At 39.4% G+C, this 17,532-nt stretch overlaps 1 protein-coding gene across 47 annotated transcripts in view; it reads right to left on the bottom strand.

The window, feature by feature from the left end:
* Positions 1-17,532, bottom strand: part of PHLDB2 (pleckstrin homology like domain family B member 2) — a 223,074-nt gene that overhangs the window by 68,481 nt on the left and 137,061 nt on the right. The window contains exon 1 of one of the 47 annotated variants that reach the window (XM_070508810.1): positions 936-1,044. The exons of the other annotated variants lie outside the window; for them this stretch is intronic. Coding sequence (XP_070364911.1) covers positions 936-986 — 51 coding nt within the window. The 5' untranslated portion in view covers positions 987-1,044. Of the gene's footprint in view, positions 1-935; positions 1,045-17,532 lie in introns of those variants that run through there. 47 annotated transcript variants of the gene reach the window in all.

Here is a 17,532-nt window from a genome sequence, read left to right as displayed (position 1 = left end):
GTGCTACTTAAAGGATATTTTAATTTAGAAGACATAACTAGATCTTTAATTTTTTTCTTGAAATGCTTTAAAATTTTCAAAACTTTTTATGTCTCATCACCAGGTGAAGGTCTTTTCTACCAATTTCTCACATGAGTAATTAAAATTATAAAAAAGTAGGAACATTGCATGAAAAGGAAGAACACTTCACATCATGTCCAGATAAAAAGACATTAGTATATTTCAAATTCTGACATAATTAAATCTTTGATTCATTTAGTGGAAAATAAATCGATAATTCATTTGTTTACGAAAATCAATATATAGGCCATTGATGTAGATAATGGTGCCGCTTACTGATGCTTCACCAAGCTTCCCATGCAAAACAGGTAGATATTTATCATTTTTGACTTTAAGTAAATTTATTACATATTTGTGAACAACAGGATATAATTTACAAAATACTTATCATAAGTCTAGACAGCACTGTTTTGGGTGGGAAACCTCAACGTCTTCACCTCCCACATTAATTCCAATGCGAAAGTGAAAAGAAAAATAATAAAATAACATAAAATATCTGTTGTGATTACATCTACCACACTGAAAAGAGAATTCAAAAGCCTTCCATAGAAAAATATTTTCCAAACCAGTTATCAGTAACAAAATCGAAAATTTTTAAGCAGCACTGGGCTGCCGTTTTCAATTTCTAATGGCAGCTAATTTGTAAACAGAAAATTCTGAAGGCAGTTAGCTCTTTATTAACTGAAGGAGTATCAAATAGAAACATTAAATAGCAACAGACCAACATAATTTCCTGGTTTCCCTTAAATTCATTAATTAAGATAGAAATCATTTAAATTGTATTTGACTTTTATCTGTCCTCTAGGTATCTGCCCCCCAAAAAAATTCAATAGCTTGATCAAAAGGACTGTTCAACTGGTTCCTACAGGCCCCACCTCCCTTTCACTGCCCGCGCCTCTGGACTCCAGCTGCAGCTCGGTCCTCATGGCTCTTCCCACGGCAGCCACTCATCCCAAGAGCTTCTGCACCCCTGTCCATCCAGGAGCCCTGCTGCTTATTTATCTCTGCGGCTGCCACCAGCTGCCAAGCCCGACCCACCTCAGCTTGACGGGAAGAGCATGGGGGGGGACAAAGCATTCACCGCCTTATCTTAAACTTCTCCAACAATCTAGAAAAATCTACATGGGAAAATGCATAAACAGCCTGCAAGGGCATATATGAAGAGGGGGACAGGAACAAGATGTTATATTTTACCTTTCTCTACAGTCTCTGCATTACAGGCTCATCTCCCCCCAAAACGTTCTCTTCCTGCCATTTAGATAAATTAACTGGAAGCATCCAAACTCAGTCTTTACTAATTTTTACAGACCACAGTGTGTATGCATTAGCCTTGACATTAATTACATTTGGGATTATCTGAAAGTAGTCAATGTCCAATTCCGAGGGCTCCAATGAACGGTGCAGTCTTCAAAAGCATGACAGGGACTTCTGCCTAGCCTGCAATACATAGCAAAATCCCTCCCACATCTCCTTCCCAAAATAGTTCCTTTTGCTGCCAGCACTATTGCTTAATTCCAGAGGGAATAAATGATCCCAGCCTTAAGATGAATGCTATTTCAGACAGTGAAACGCAGTAGTCAAAGGCTTGTGCACAGGAAGTTTGGTCTACTGGTATGCGTTTCTCTCTATTCTTATCAACCCATTCACAGCCAATCTGTCCAGGCTTGAATCACACACATGCAGCACTGCTGCCCACGAGTCTAGAAGAAATCCATGCCACCCCGAGCCACGCTGGCCCCGTAAAAGCTGCACCAAAGAAAAATAAACTGATGACGAGAAGTGCGTCAGAAGAAAGTCTGCAAGGCATTTCAGAACACACAAGCAGCCTTTTAAGGAAAACCCTGAACAGAATTCACCCTCATAAAATAATTCTCCCGTGAGCCGTCTTCACTCTGGAGTCTTGTTCCTTCCCATTCATCTACCATATTCCCCATTCTGTGTGACCCAAAATCAGGGTGACTGCTGCACGCCAGGATACTTTTGCGAATCAAACAGGACACTATTAATAATTACGCTGGAACCTCACGCGCCAATTGGGATTGGCAAACTGCGATGTACAGCTCCATAACTAACCCTCGATTTCCTTTGATGATTCACCTGGCAATCTGCTGAGTTGCCAAGCTACCCTCTTTGAGATCTCCAATTCCTACCCACCTTTCCAAACCAGCATCCTACTGTGCATTCTCTTGAAAAGCCACCAGTACAGAGTCTAAGTACCTAAATGGTCCAAAACATTGCTGTTAGGGATTTAGAAAGTAGGTCACTTTGAATCAAATTATTTTAAATACATTTTTATTTGTTTCTCCCTCTCCATTTTCCCTTTCTTCCATCTCTATATACCACATATAGCAAAGAAAGTTTTGAAGGGGATGCAACATCTTAAAAAACATACCTGAAGAAAAAGGTATGCAATTCTTTCCCTCAGTGGTTAAAAAAAAAAGTTGTGGGCCGAGTGCATGTTTTTGCCCTCAGAGCTTTCTTCCTTTTTCAGAGGAATGTGTTTGGCATTGCCCCACTACAGTTTACAGCACTCGTCAGGGACCTCACTCGTCTCCTAAACCCACCCAGTCCCCTTGTAATCAAGAGCAGCCAGTCTAGGCCACAGGACGGTAAATAGGATACAGAAATAAATTATGCAGAACACCAGTAGCTGATACTTAAGCACCGGTGAAATTTTTGTTAAAATCCTTCCACTTATAATGAAATACATTGGATCATTTATTACATAAAACAAAGGGTCAACCTTTAACGGTTAGAGATAATTTAGTTGAAAGGAGGGTTTTTTTTTAAGATTTTATTTTTTCTTCGTCTCCCCAAAGGCCCCCGGTACATAGTTGTATTTATTTTTAGCTGTGGGTCCTTCTAGTTGTGGCATGTGGGACGTGCCTCAGCATGGCTGGATGAGCAGTGCTAGGTGTGTGCCCAGGATTCGAACCTGCGAAATCCTGGACCGCCGAAGCAGAGCACATGAACTTAACCACTCGGCCACGGGGCTGGCTCTGAGAGTTTTCTTTTTAAGAGGACCTGTTGTAACTGATAAGTTTGACTTTACTTCCCTCTTCTGCCAATCCTAAGGGTTCAATTATGTCTCCATAAGATATGTCTCCATAATATGTTCAATATATTCAATTATGTCTCCATAATAATGTCTCCATAATCTTTGATTCAATAAAGCCCTATTAAGTTACTCTCTGCCCAGTAACGTGCTGGGGGTACAAAGATGAAAAGAGAGAGCATTTCTACCCTCAAGTCTTTAACAAGAGGCACAAATAGGCAATCAATTAAAAACATAGTGATACCGGAAGTTTACAGAAAACCCATGGATTCACATACGGGGAAGCAATAGAGAAAAATTACAGAGAAAGAAATTTGATTTGAGTACTCATAGATAACTTTCAGTCTGTCTGGTCTGTTGGACAGGTGGGCAGGGCATTTCTGTAAAGGAACCATAGAAGCAAAGACACAGAGTGGTGGATTATCATAGTATGCTTGAGACCAGCAACTACTATGTGGCTAGAGAGATGGGGTTCTTTGTTAAGAGGGATAAGGTACATGCAGAGAAATGGGTCAACTTTCTTTCTCTTTATATCAGGACTCAAAGAGATCTTGTTAGCCCTAAAGAAACTTTTAGAATAAATTCATAGGATGTACCAGTGAGAGTCAGAGACTCTGGTCTAAAAGTGGATGGCAGAACGAGATGAGCTGGAGCTGACAGCAAGAAAGCAGAATTTCCAGGATTCCACAAACTCTGATGTCTCAATTAGGTAGGTCAAACAGGAGGAAAACAGAAGCAACAGCTACAAGTCTTTTATATGGGTCTATTTGTTTTTAGAGATAAATCCCTTGGGTAGTAACTGGAGCTATTATGATCAGTTCTCTTCTGGGCACAGAATAAAATGGTTCTTCTCTTCCAACCCCTAAACTAGATATGACTGTCAGACCTGCATTGGGCAATGAAATGTGAGAAGCAATGTGTGTCACTTCTGCCTGAATGGCCAGTCCATGATTCATTACATGCCTTGCTTTGCCAAGGCAGAGTGATGCTCCAGATAGTGTTGGATCCACCAGCCTGGGCCCTGAGTGAGGAAGTATGGAGCAGAGGCCCAAGTCAACCCATGCTGGCCAGGGACTATGAAGGAGAAGTAGACCTATATTGTTTTAAGCCTCTGAAATAACTTTTTTTTCTTTCCTTTCCTTTTTGTTCCCCCCAGAGAAGCCATTATGAAACCTTTCTTAATTCAAGCAGGTAGCTGGCCCAAAACCTAAAGATGAGGGACTCAGGGATTCTACTAAAGGAAGCTCATTTACTTACTGTGTAATCAAGAACTTGGTCTTGCCCAAAGAGAAATCTTTGCTGTTGGCTCCTGGAAGGTAATCTATTTCATACACAATAGAAGTGTTTTTGTTTAGGGCAAGGTTGGCCACAGCTGATAATCTTAGGGTGGGGGCTGACCACTCCAGAAAGACCAACCATGTGACTTAGTGTGGAGGCTTGGTGTCACATGGTATCACTCACCCTGGAGACAGAGATTAACCATGTGGACAATCAATCAATCACGCCTAGGTGATGAAGTTCCAACAAAAACTCTGGACACTGGAGCATGGGGAAGCTACCCTAGCTGCCAGCACTCCATGTGTATTGTCACACACCCATGCGGTAGGGTAATACACCCTGACTCCACAGGGAGAGGACAGTGGAAGATTTACATCTGGAACCTCCTGACTCTGCCCTATGTGTCTCTTCCTTGGCTGATCTTTAGCTGTAGCCTTTCCCCATAATAAATGATAATTGTGACTATAATAGCTTTCGGTGAGTTCTGTTAGTCTTTCTACCGAATCATGGAAACTGAGAGTGGTTTTGGGAACTCCCTGAACTTGCAGTTGGTGTCAGACGTGAGGGTCGACAGCACTCTTTAACCTTGTAATTGGCCTTCACACTTACCCCATCACTGCCTCCTCTATCTATCTTTATCTATCTAGTCCTCCTTTCTTCAATGTACCATAGTGGCTAAGAGCTTGAACTATGGAGCCAGACTGCTTGGGTTTGAATGCTGGTTCCATAGCCACTTGTATGGGCCTGAACAACTCATTTAGCTTCTCTGAGTCTTAGTTCCTCATGTATAAAACAGAGGATTACTGAAGTATAGACCTTATAGGGTGGTCATGAGGATTAAAAAAAAAAAAAACAGAACATATATATACATATGTACGTATGTATTTAGCACTTATGATGGTGTCTGAGACACAGTAGACACAATATAGGCATTAGCCCAATTATCTAGGGAGAGTCCCTTGGTCTTTCCAAAGCAAAGGCCTCTGCACCATTGCACCCATATTCCCTCCCACCATTCTGTGGCTTTGATTTATCAATTATCTCTTCTCTTACACTCTTATTTCCTCTCTATTGACTCCTTCCCCTCTGTCTGAAAATGTACTCAAATCCCATCCCTCCCCTCAAAAAAACTAAACAATAAATTATCCTTATCGGATTACGCAGCAGATCTGCTCCCCCACTTCCCCATTTTCCTTCACACCCCCACCACCCCCACGCTCCCAATCTCAAAGGAGTTGCCAATGCTCAACACTTCATTTGCCCTCCTTCCCAGCCCCTTGCAATCTGAGGCAGTGTTCCTGCCTTTGTGCACACTGAACACCCTGTAAGAGAAAGGGTACCTCCCACTTACCCAGGAAGATCAGGGGTAAAGTGAGCAGGAACAGGAGAAGCACTTTGAAATAAAGATATCAGGACTCTTCATGAAGGAAGCATTGTGCCTCTGTCTGTAATCTCATGTAAATAATTTGTGGAGTAAATCGACTTCTCTCTCTCACAGAAACACTGGACTTTGGGAGCAGAATCTGTGTCTATGTTCGATTAAGTGGAAAGAACACAGGTTTAGATCTGAAGTTTTGGCACCCGCCAGACCTATAACACAGAGGTTCTTATCAAGTTCAACCTTGTGAGTCTCTATTACCTGGTCTGTAAAACAGAGATGATAAGATTAGCGCCTACCTTGGGTTCTTGAGAGAAATCAATAGGGGAGTATGTGTGAGAATATTTTATATACTTTATACTATAAAGTCTAAAATTGGTGCCTGTCACAGAGTAGGTGCTTAGTGTTTGTTAACCATGACTAGAGATGGTTTCCATCAAAAATTGGAAGTGAAATAGATAATTGTCTTATGGGTCCTGGGTAACCATCTCTAATACTGGTTAACAACCAAACCTAAAAACCACATCCAATTGTTTTCAGCAAAGGAAATATAGGAAAAACATGGAATATAACCAAATGTCTCCTTGAAAATTCACAAATCTATGGGCCTCCTTTGCCAGTCTGGAAGGAGAGAGAATTCCCTCACTGCCCCAAATTCCCTCCCTAGTGGATCATGTGCCTGAGCCCCTGGCAACAGTGCTCTGCCCAGTCACCACAGTAACCGAAAGAGGAAGGAATCTTTTCTGTCTCTCACTGCCATTTGGTCCCTCTATCCCCACAAATACAGATCAACATGCATTTCCTACAGCATATGAAATCCAGTGGAGTCGCTTCTAGAAAGAACTGCCTTCCAAAAAGTCCATTCTATCCAGTGCACACACTCCACTCTGGATGTAAAATCTAGGTTTCTATTTGACATGGCTCCTGGCTCCACCTTCATCTCCAGAGACCATGAATGTCCCCGCCCCTTGAGTGCAGGCATCATTCAAATACCTCAGCAGCTTATCACATCCTGCCTCACTCATACTCAGACAAAGAAACCTAGTTCTTTAATCTCACTTCATAAATCAATTCCTCACATTCCTGTTCGTTCTTTTAAAAATTACTATAACTCACTGGTGTGTCAACGTCTCCCTTAAACCCACTTGCCTCTACTACTACTGTTTCTAGCTGTGTCCCTATTCCGGAAGGAGCTTGTGCTCTAAAAAAATATATATATATAACATAAGTATATAACATTTAATTATTAACACATTTGTTAAATATACTGTTATTAATATATTTAATAATATATGTTATAATATATAATTATATAGATTATATATAATACATATATATACTGAGATAATGTTTATTTTTATTTTCATTTGCAGCAAACATGTCCTAAAATACCATCACTTGACTGAATTAATCCTCTTATTTTGTACCCCAAGAATGTTTTCTCAACTTGCTTTTCCACCTCTAGTTATTACTGGTATTTGTCAGGCAGACTCAAGTTAATCTCTGATCACAATGACCTACCAAAGACTTGAGCAAGATATAAATAGGATCTTCTGTAATGTAGTCCTTTTCCTGATGCCTTTTTGCATCATTTTGCCATTTAAAATCAACTGGCAGATGTGCAAGTTGTGAAAAGTTTTACTTTTATAAAATATTAGGGTTGAGGTGAACTATTCTTAAAATACTAAAAGATATCATTTGCAAAAATATGCCCAATACGAATGACTCCATAACATTATTTCCTCAACTCAGATAATTTAAGGGGAAAATAATGCACTTCTCCCTATAGACTGAAAAACACTGGCTATAAAGAAAGGAAATTCATGTGATCAATATAATCATAATTTCCACATAGTGTCTAAGAAAAATATATGCCAGATATTTTTCCTTTTATGTGCACAGTGTTTCAGAAGGAATTCTGCAGGGTGCCTGAACTCTCTGTTAAAGGAATTATGCTACTGCTCAACACAGTTAAAGAAAAGACAGCAAAACAAAAATCCAACAGTGCTGTCATTCGTTTACATTTTCACCTCGGCTTAACTAAGTTCCAGAGGATCTTTTGGTTTGTTTGTTTCCTCTGAAAGACCATAGTCTACAAAACACAATCCATTGAAATAATTTTAGAATTTTGTGTAATATTTTATTTTGTTCAATCAAAACCAGTCCATGAGAGGTATCAAGACCTCAAACTAAATTGTCACATTTGAAAATCTGTCCCCCAAAATATAAGGAACTCTTTTTTTGTACATAAAAAGGTTGGTAGAGTAAAAAAGTAGGAAAGTCGACATGTGAGAAAAGGAGGGGGGACATCACATATCAACGGAAAGTGTTGTAATGCGACTACCTACGAGAGAGACATCACATGGGAAACACCACGTGTTAAAATTTTAAAAGCATGCCAGTAATCTTAGTTACAGAAACGCAAACTAAGCAATGACATGTCTTCTTTCTATATTTGAGATGTTAAGAAAGTAACTACATTTTCCCTTCTCCCAGGACAACTTTCAAAATTGAAATCTGTCTAACCTGACTTAGGTCTTGGTCTTCGTGATCCGCTAGAAAAGACGACCTTTCAAAGATCCAGTTCTGGGGGCCGGGGCCGGCCCCGTGGCCGAGTGGTTAAGTTCGCGCGCTCCGCTGCAGGCGGCCCAGTGTTTCGTTGGTTCGAATCCCGGGCGCGGACATGGCACCGTTCATCAAACCACGCTGAGGCAGCGTCCCACATCCCACAACTAGAAGGACCCACACGAAGAGTATACAACTATGTACTGGGAGGCTTTGGGGAGAAAAAGGAAAAAAATAAAATCTTTAAAAAAAAAAAAGTTCCAGTTCTGTCATTCTACAATCAAAATGAAAGAATAAGAAATGTCTGAGAAACTTGTTCCTTTTAATTCTACTTAGCATTTTCTTAAAATCGTCTTTTCTTAAAATCTAAATTACAATGGGTATGGTCTTAGTAATTTTGAGCGAGAAACATCAATTTTTCCAAGCCAAAATTCTTCAACAGCACATGCCCCCCACAGAAAGATTTTCCCCTTGCAGTCAATTAGACTTCACCAGAGCAAAGTTGTTGGCCGTTCTAAACTTTGGGAAACTAACGTCCCTAACTTCTGCTTCTGGGAAGACGGTGGAAGAGGTATTTTTCCCTGGTCCTCCCACTAAGTCTACCTAAGAATCCTGGACATTTTACATATAAGACAAACATAAGAAATTTCTGGAAGATGGTAAGGAGAGAGCAGATCAGCTAGGAACCCTAAGGACCCAAGGAAAAACACAGAAATGAGTCCCCTAGGATATCCTTTTGCCTTGATATCCCAGACTTGGAGTTGAACAAGAGGCAGCAATCTGGCTCAATCTCCATAGAATTATGCAGAGTGAAAAAAGCCAAATGCAAAAGGTTACCTGGTATATGATTACATTTCTATAACATTCTTGAAATGACAACATTATAGAAATAAAGAAGAGATGAGAGGTTGCCAGGGTAACGGAGGAGATAAGGATGGAAGGAAAGTGGGAGCAGCTATAAAAGGGCAACACGAAGAACCCTTGAGGTGTTAGAACTGTTCTGTACCTTGACCGTATTAATGTCGATACCCTGGCTGTGATATTGCACTATAGTTTACAAGGTGTTACCACTGGAGAAAACAGGGTAAAGGGGACACAGGAGCTCTCTGAATTGTTTCTTATAATTGCATGTGGATCTACAATTACCTCAAAATAAAGAGATTAACTTTTTTAAAAAGTGCCTTCTGCACACTGAGATGGCTGAATCAAAATTCTTCCACTGAAAAAGCGATGAATATGTTTGCATTCTAATACTTATTTTGGACTTTTTTTTTTTTGAAAAATCAATCTTAAGCTTTAAAAATATTCTTCATAGCAAATATTCCCATAAACTTTTCTAGAACTGAAGAAGAAAAATTCACATTATAAGAATTTGCCAGCACAGTCACCAAACCTATTATTTGATGAGAAATTTATAAAGGTAGATCAATAAATGGCTTTTAATGTAGATACACCAAGTAATTTGACAATAAATTTGGGGATCATAGGAAAAATGACCCCATTTCCATGTAGCTGTTGGTATTGATATACTATATTTTCAATTTCCATCTAGTTTGCATGTTTTCCTATGAATTTTACTTGTGAGTTTTATTTCTTATTTAAATGAGACTTCATGTATTGATTTATCATTTTAAAGAAAAGATGAGACTTTTTCTATAAGTGACATGGTGGCATACAGGGCCTCCCTTTAGCCTGAGTTACCTTCTCTATTTCAGCATTTAGCCCAAGAACACTCAACTATGCTAAGTAAGATTCAAAGCATACATCCCTCAATTCTGAGCAGGAATTTTTAAATGTGTGGCACCATCAAGAGGCAATAGCTTGTACTGCCACTGTCATAAGAACCTAGGGTTTGCTCTCAGGTAGAGAGGAGCCTGCTTTTCATAGCAACTGTCACAGACTATTGTCACACAGAATTACGCTAAGACTTCGGCTCTGTGTTTTCCAGTTTGGAGTCACTGGATTATTGCTAAATGCTATGTCTTCCCTTCCCATTCGTTGTCTACCCCGCTAGCCCTCCAACCGAAGAAGAAAAAAACGATGTGACAACTGTTTTTATTCTCAGTTAACTGGGGACAGTTGGCAATCTTAATTTGCTAATGATTAATTCCCTCAATGTTTATGCCAGCAATTTGCTGTTTAAAAGATATAAAGTCTTTTTTCTCTAATGACACAAGGTGATCCGACCATAGATAACAGTCTGCTTTATATTACCCACTAGTTAGAGATTTTCTCTTATTTTATTAGAAATGAAAGAAGTCAGCTTAGACAATGATAGTTTATTTAGGCAGTAGACAGCATCACCAATCTAATGCTGTGCTGTCCAATGTATTATAATGAATTTCACCTTTTTTTTAGTTTTTCTAACATAAGAAAATGTAAAATTACGTGGCTCACATTTATGGCTCGCATTGTATTTCCAAGCCAGACTCTATAAACCATTCAAACGAGGCATGGCAGTGAAAGAAGGGAGAGAATGGCAGAAAATGACTGGCTGTTTTAAACACCAGAGCTAAGAAAAACAAGGCTCCACAGAAAGAAATCAGTTTAAGGCTTATGCTAAATCTGAGGATTAAATCAATTAACGCAACAATGGACATTCTGACTCTGAATATAGGAAGAGAGTCATAATTTCTAAATAGCCCTTTAAAAAATCTGAGCCACCAAGTTTATTTGGTTAGTAAACCAACCTCTAACCCCATTTGCAGTTTAACTGGCTCACTTCCCACTAGTGCAATCTTTTTTTTTAAACTAAAACTACAGTCAGGATGTAGCAAGAGGAAGGGCCACGTCAGGAAGGAGATGCCTTTCAAATCAAACTGGAAGACAAAATAGTTTTCAATACTTAAGCTTGCCTTCACATTTCAAACACATTCTTCTTGGGGGGAAAAAAAGGATTAATATTACGGCTAGCCAACAACTGGCATTCTTTCAACATTGTCCATTCTGCTCCCAACCAAGAAGTGCTGTAAAATTTACAATATATAAAGGTCTGAAGGCCCAAATTGTCTTTTGGGGTCAGGAGTCAACAGAAAGTGGAGACAGTAAGAAACAGAACACATCCAGAGGTAGAGTAACTTTCACCTGACCACGCCCACTCTTCTTGGGTTCCCAGACAATTTTTCCTAATTATAAAACTAAATTATAAAACCTGTTTACTCTCTGGTGCTTAAAATAGTCTCTGTATCTTAGCACCTTAAGGAGATTAGAGAACATATACATTTGTTTTATAAAATTCCATAACTCTTTAAATATGTTCCTTTATACTTCTACTTAATTTTAGAAAAATGAGATCTATGGTCTACTCAACAGACACAAGCCTTGGTTTCTGTACGATCCTGGAAAGCACCAATTCTCACAAAGAATGCTACAGAATTTTCAAAAAAAGAAAAAATAACTCATTTTCACCTTTTCATTTTTAATTTAAAATTGGAAGGGAACTTCTGCCTTTCTGAAAGTAAAAAGAATGCGTTTATGCTGAGATATTTGGTTCTTTTGTAGAGAGCATCCCTGTACCCTGGAACTAAGTGCACAGACTTAAGTTTGAGATGTCTGGGAACTAGCGGTGAGCCTATAGTCACAGAAGAAGGAAAGCCAGAATGAACGTCATGAATGAGTATCATTTACTCTTTTTAAAAACATATATGCAATGCTTCCCACACTCTAGTCATCTGGGTAGGAGCTGGATGCACAGCAGTGAGCAAGACAGACCTGCTCCCAGTCTCATGCAACTTAAACTTTTTCAGTTGTAAAACACTTTCAGAGAAGAGATTAAAACAAAACACCTTCCAAACAGTAGAAAATTGCTGACCCAGACATTTCACCTATTCAGATAATAACTACCATAGAAATATTAATATGTGCCTTGAAAGAAAGCCAATCTTATCTTCAGGGTAGTAGAGTATGTGAACAGTTAGAAAGCCTTATTCCTTGGTGCCTGATGAGAGCTGGCATCATATTACAATATGTTTGAGAAATGAATACCAAGTGTGGCCCTACATCATTCTAAATGGCGACAATGCTGTTTATCAAGGCACCGCAGATGACAGTCATCAGCCAGAAAGAAAATATCGGATTGCTACAAAGCAATTTGTGGGAATCCACTGCTTCTCCACAATAGCACACAGATGCTTTTGGCCATGTCACCAAATGAATACTCTTAACAGCAGTAGGGTTTGCTTTAAATTTTTTATTTTCCCCTTTTCTTTTTAAAATGACTTTAACTGCCCTGGATCAAAAGATGAACTAGATGGCTATCACTACCTCTGTATTACTAGGAGGGAACAGCTATCAAGTGATATGAATAAAAGAATATCCTGCCTACTTTATAATGACTTCTCTAGCCTCTTGAACATCTGGTTTATCAAAGGATCAGCACCTCAGCCCACTAGAGAAATCTTATCTATTACCCCTACCTGGAAAACAGCTCAGAATTAGGGAGCTTAAATGACCACTGACCAGCCCACAGAATGTCACAAGATCTATGGACTGAAGTGAACACACTTCATGCACACAGGAGCCTCTCCAGCCCTCACTTGCGCCTAGTAACTCTTAGTTTGGAATATTTTTAAACAAAGCTTGGTATCTGTTTCTAAAATCATAAAAAAAAAAGGCTGGCATAATGACAAAAGCAAGAATTGGGAGGAGTGATGTCAGCAACATGGCAGAGTGAGCTGTTCCCTTTGTCTCTCCCTCTTTGAACTACAACTAATTGGACATTTATTGATCAGTGGAGGATACCCACACAGCACACCAGGATGCCTGAGAGAGTCATGAAGCTACACATCTGAAGGTGGATGGACACCTCCCAGGGAGGTGGTGGAGACAAGTGAGCACTCTCTGGACCTTTAGCAGCCCTGTGCACACATGCCACTGCTCTCCTGGCTGGAGCACCCATAGGCCCACTGCAGCCCTAAAGTGGAGAGCATGTCTCGATGGGACTGTGGGAGGAGGCAGCAGCTGCCCTGAGCCCCTGCATGATGGCTTTCTTGTCTGGCAGGAGAGCCCACAGTGCCACTATGGTTCCAGGAAGTGGTTCAGGCTTGGACCCAGTTGGGAGGCTCCTGCCCACCAAGCAGAACAGCCGATATGACCTAGGAGAAGATGGCAGCAGATCTGTGCACCCAGGCAAACAAGTTCCCAGCTGATGCAAATGCCCATAGTACCACTGCAGCCCTAAAGGGGGAAGCACCTGTTGGCAGGACTGTGGGAGTAGGCAGCAGCAGCTCCAAGCCCCTGCAAGATTGCGTTCTCATTTGGTGGGAGAGCCCACAGGGCCCCTGCAGTCACAAGGAGTGGCCCAGGCTCTGACAGGCACAATTGACAGGGATCACAGTGGGCTCAGAACACAGCTCCTGCCCCATCCCAAGTAGTGGTAGGTGGAATCTGCAAGCACGTACTATCACTATGTGAAGATAAAAATCCACTCTTTCAAATAATATGAAGAAGTATATTAATACCCCAGACCAGATAGAAAAAGACAAAAACCCAGAAATTAATTCTGAAGGCACAGAAATCTACAACCTAAATGACAGAGAATTCAAAATAGCTATCATAAAAAAATTCAATGAGTTAGAAGAGAACTCAGAAAGACAATTCAATGAAATCAGGAACAAAATTAATGAACAGAGGGAATTCTTCACAAATGAGATAGAAACTATAAACAAAAATTAATCAGAAATGTTGGAGATGAAAAACACAATGACAAAGATAAAGAAAAATCTGGACTCCTTAAATAACAGAGCTGATATTATGGAGGACGGAACTAGCAATAAAGAGGATAGGAATACAGAAATGCTTCAGATGGAGGAGGACAGAGAACTAAGACTAAAAAGAAATTAAGAAATTCTCCAAGAAATATCCAATTCAATTAGGAAATGCAACATAAAGATCATAGGTATTCAAGAGGGAGAAGAGTGGGAGAAAGGAGCAGAGAGGTTGTTCAAAGAAATAATAGCTGAGAACTTCCCAAACCTGGAGAAGGAGCTGGAATTACAATTAAAAGAAGAAAATATAACTCCTAATTACATCAGTGTAAAAAGACCTTCTACAAGGTATATATTAGTAAAACTGGGAAAAGTCAATGACAAAGAAAAAAAAATTAAGGGCAGCAAGGAAGAAGAAAATAACCTACAAAGGAATCCCTATTAGGCTTTCAGTGGATTTCTCAGCAGAAACCTTACAGGGTAGGAGAGAGTGGAATGATATTTTCAAAACTCTGAAAGACAAAAACTTTTAGCCAAGAATACTCTACCCAGCAAAAATATCCTTCAGATATGATGGAGAAATAAAAACTTTCCCAGATAAACAAAAGCTGAGGGAGTTCATTGCCACAAGACTGCCACCTATAAGATATGATCAAGAAGGCCCTCATACCTGAAAAAAAAAGAAAGAAAGGGTTCACAAAACCTTGAGCAAGGAGATAAATAGGCAGATGGAATCAGAAAATTGTAACTCTCTATCCGAATGGATTAGCAAACACTTAATTATAATATTAAAGATAAAGGGAAGGGTTGGAGAGGGTGTGGAGAGAAGGGAACTTCTCACTGCTGGTGGCAGTGCAAACTGGTGCAGCCACTATGGAAAGCAGTTTGGAGTATCCTCAGAAAATTAAGGATAGATCTACGATATGATCCAGCTATTCCACTGCTGGGTATTTATCCAAAGAACTTGAAAACACAAAGGCATAAAGATACTTGCACCCCTATGTTCACTGCGGCATTATACACAATAGCCAAGACTTGGAAGCAACCTAGGTGCCCATCAAGGGACGAATGGATAAAGAAGATGTGGCATTTATACATGATGGAATGCTACTCAGCCATAAGAAATGGTGAAATCCAGCCATTCGTGACAACATGGAGGGACCTTGAGGGTATTATGCTGAGTGAAATAAGTCAGAGGGAGAAAGTCAAATACCATATGATCTCACTCATAAGTAGAAGATAAAAACAACAACAAAAAAAACAACATAGCATTGGAGATTGGACTGGTGGTTACCACTGGGGAAGGGGGGAGGGGGGAGGGCAAAAGGGGTGATTAGGGTCACATGTGAGGGGATGCACTATAATTAGTGTTCCAGTGGTGAACATGATGTAATGTATCCAGAATTTGAAATATGATGTACATCCGAAAAAAATAAAAATGTAAAAAAAAAAAGATAAAGGGAAGGAAAATTAAGAATAAATATAATCACTTCATTTTGACCACAAACTCACAACACAAAATGGAATAAGTTGTGACAACAATAACTTAGAAGGGGAAGCGGAAAGAGATGGAAATTGCTTAGACGAAGGAAATAAGAGGCTATCAGAAAATGGACTATCTCATCTCCAAGATCTTTTACACAAACTTCACGGTAACCACTAAACAAAAAATCAAAATAGAGACACAGATGATAAAGAGAAAACTAAGAAAACCATCATAGAGAGCCACTAAACTGAATTGGCAGTCTGAAATACACAGGATAAGAAACAAGGGACATACAGAACAACTGGAAAACAAGTGATAAAAATGGCAGCGTTAAGCCCTCATATATCAATAATCATTCTAAATGTAAATGGATGGAATTCTCCAATCAAAAGACACAGTGGCTGAACTATTAAAAAACAAGACCCAACAATATGCTGCCTCCAGGGAACACATCTCAGGTCTGAAGATAAACACATGCTTAGAGTGAAAGAATGGAAGATGATAGACCAAGCTAATGGCAAACAAAAGAAAGCAGGTGTTGCCATGCTTATATCAGACAAAGTAGACTTCCTGATAAAAAAGGCAATGAGAGACAGAGGGACAGTATATAAGGATAAAAGGGACACTCCACCAAGAGGACATAACACTTATAAATATATATGCACCTAACACAGGAGCACCAAAGTACATACAGCTACTATTAACTGACCTACAAGGAGATACTAACAGCAACACAATAATAACAGGGGAGCTTAACACCCCACTTTCATTAATGGATAGATCAACCAGACAGAAAGTCAAAAAGGAAATAGTGGAACTAAACAAAAAACTAGACCAGACAGACTTAATAGATATTTACAGAACACTCCATCCAAAATCAGCAGAATACACAATCTTCTCAAGTGCACAGGGAACATGAGAAGATAAACAAAATTGACAAACCTTTGGCCAGACTCACTAAGAAAAAAAGAGAGAAGGCTCTAATAAATAAAATTAGAAATGAAAGAGGAGAAATTACAATGGATACCACAGAAATGCAAAGGATTATAAGAGAATACTATGAAAAACTATATACCGAAAAATTGGACAATCTAGAAGAAATAGATAAATTCTTAGACTCATACAACCTCCCAAAACGGAACTAAGAAGAAATAGAGAATCTGAATGGACCAATCACAACTAAAGAGATTGAAACAGGAATCAAAAACCTCCCCAAAAATAAGTTTGGGACCAGATGGCTTCTCTGGAGAATTCTACCAAAGAGCCAAAGAACAGATAGTACCTATCCTTCTCAAACTATTCCAAAAAACTGAAGAAGATGGAATATTTCCTAACACATTTTACAAGGCCAACATCACCCTGATCCCAAAGCCAGACAAGGACAACACAGGAAAGGAAAATTATAAGCCAATATCACTGATGAAATAGAGGTAAAAATCCTCAACAAAATACTGGCAAACCAAATATAGCAATACATTAAAAGGACCATACACCATGATCAAGTGAGATTTATTCCAGGGATGCAGGGATGGTTCAACATCCACAAATCAATCAATGTGATACAACATATTAACAAAACAAGGAATAAAAATCACATGATCATCTCAATAGATGCAGAGAATGCATTTGACATGATCCAACATCAATTGATGATAAAAACTCTCAAAAGGGTATAGAAGGAAAGTACCTCAACATAATAAAGGCCACATATGACAAACCCATATATAACATCATACTCAATGGGGAAAAACTGAAAGCCAACCCTCTGAGAACAGTAACAAGACAAGGATGCCCACTCTCACCACTCTTATTCAACATAGTACTGGAGTTTTGGGCCAGAGCAATCAGGCAAGAAAAAGACATAAAATGTGTCCAAATTGGCAAGGAAGAAGTGCAACTCTCACTGTTTGCAGACGACATGATTTTATATATAGAATACCCTAAAGAGTCCATCGGGAAATTTTAGAAATAACCAAGAACTGTAGCAAAGTTGCAGGGTACAAAA

The sequence above is a fragment of the Equus asinus genome, chromosome 5 (genome assembly GCF_041296235.1).
Source record: "Equus asinus isolate D_3611 breed Donkey chromosome 5, EquAss-T2T_v2, whole genome shotgun sequence".
Classification (NCBI taxonomy): domain Eukaryota; kingdom Metazoa; phylum Chordata; class Mammalia; order Perissodactyla; family Equidae; genus Equus; species Equus asinus.
This window is presented reverse-complemented; position numbering and strand designations above follow the sequence as displayed.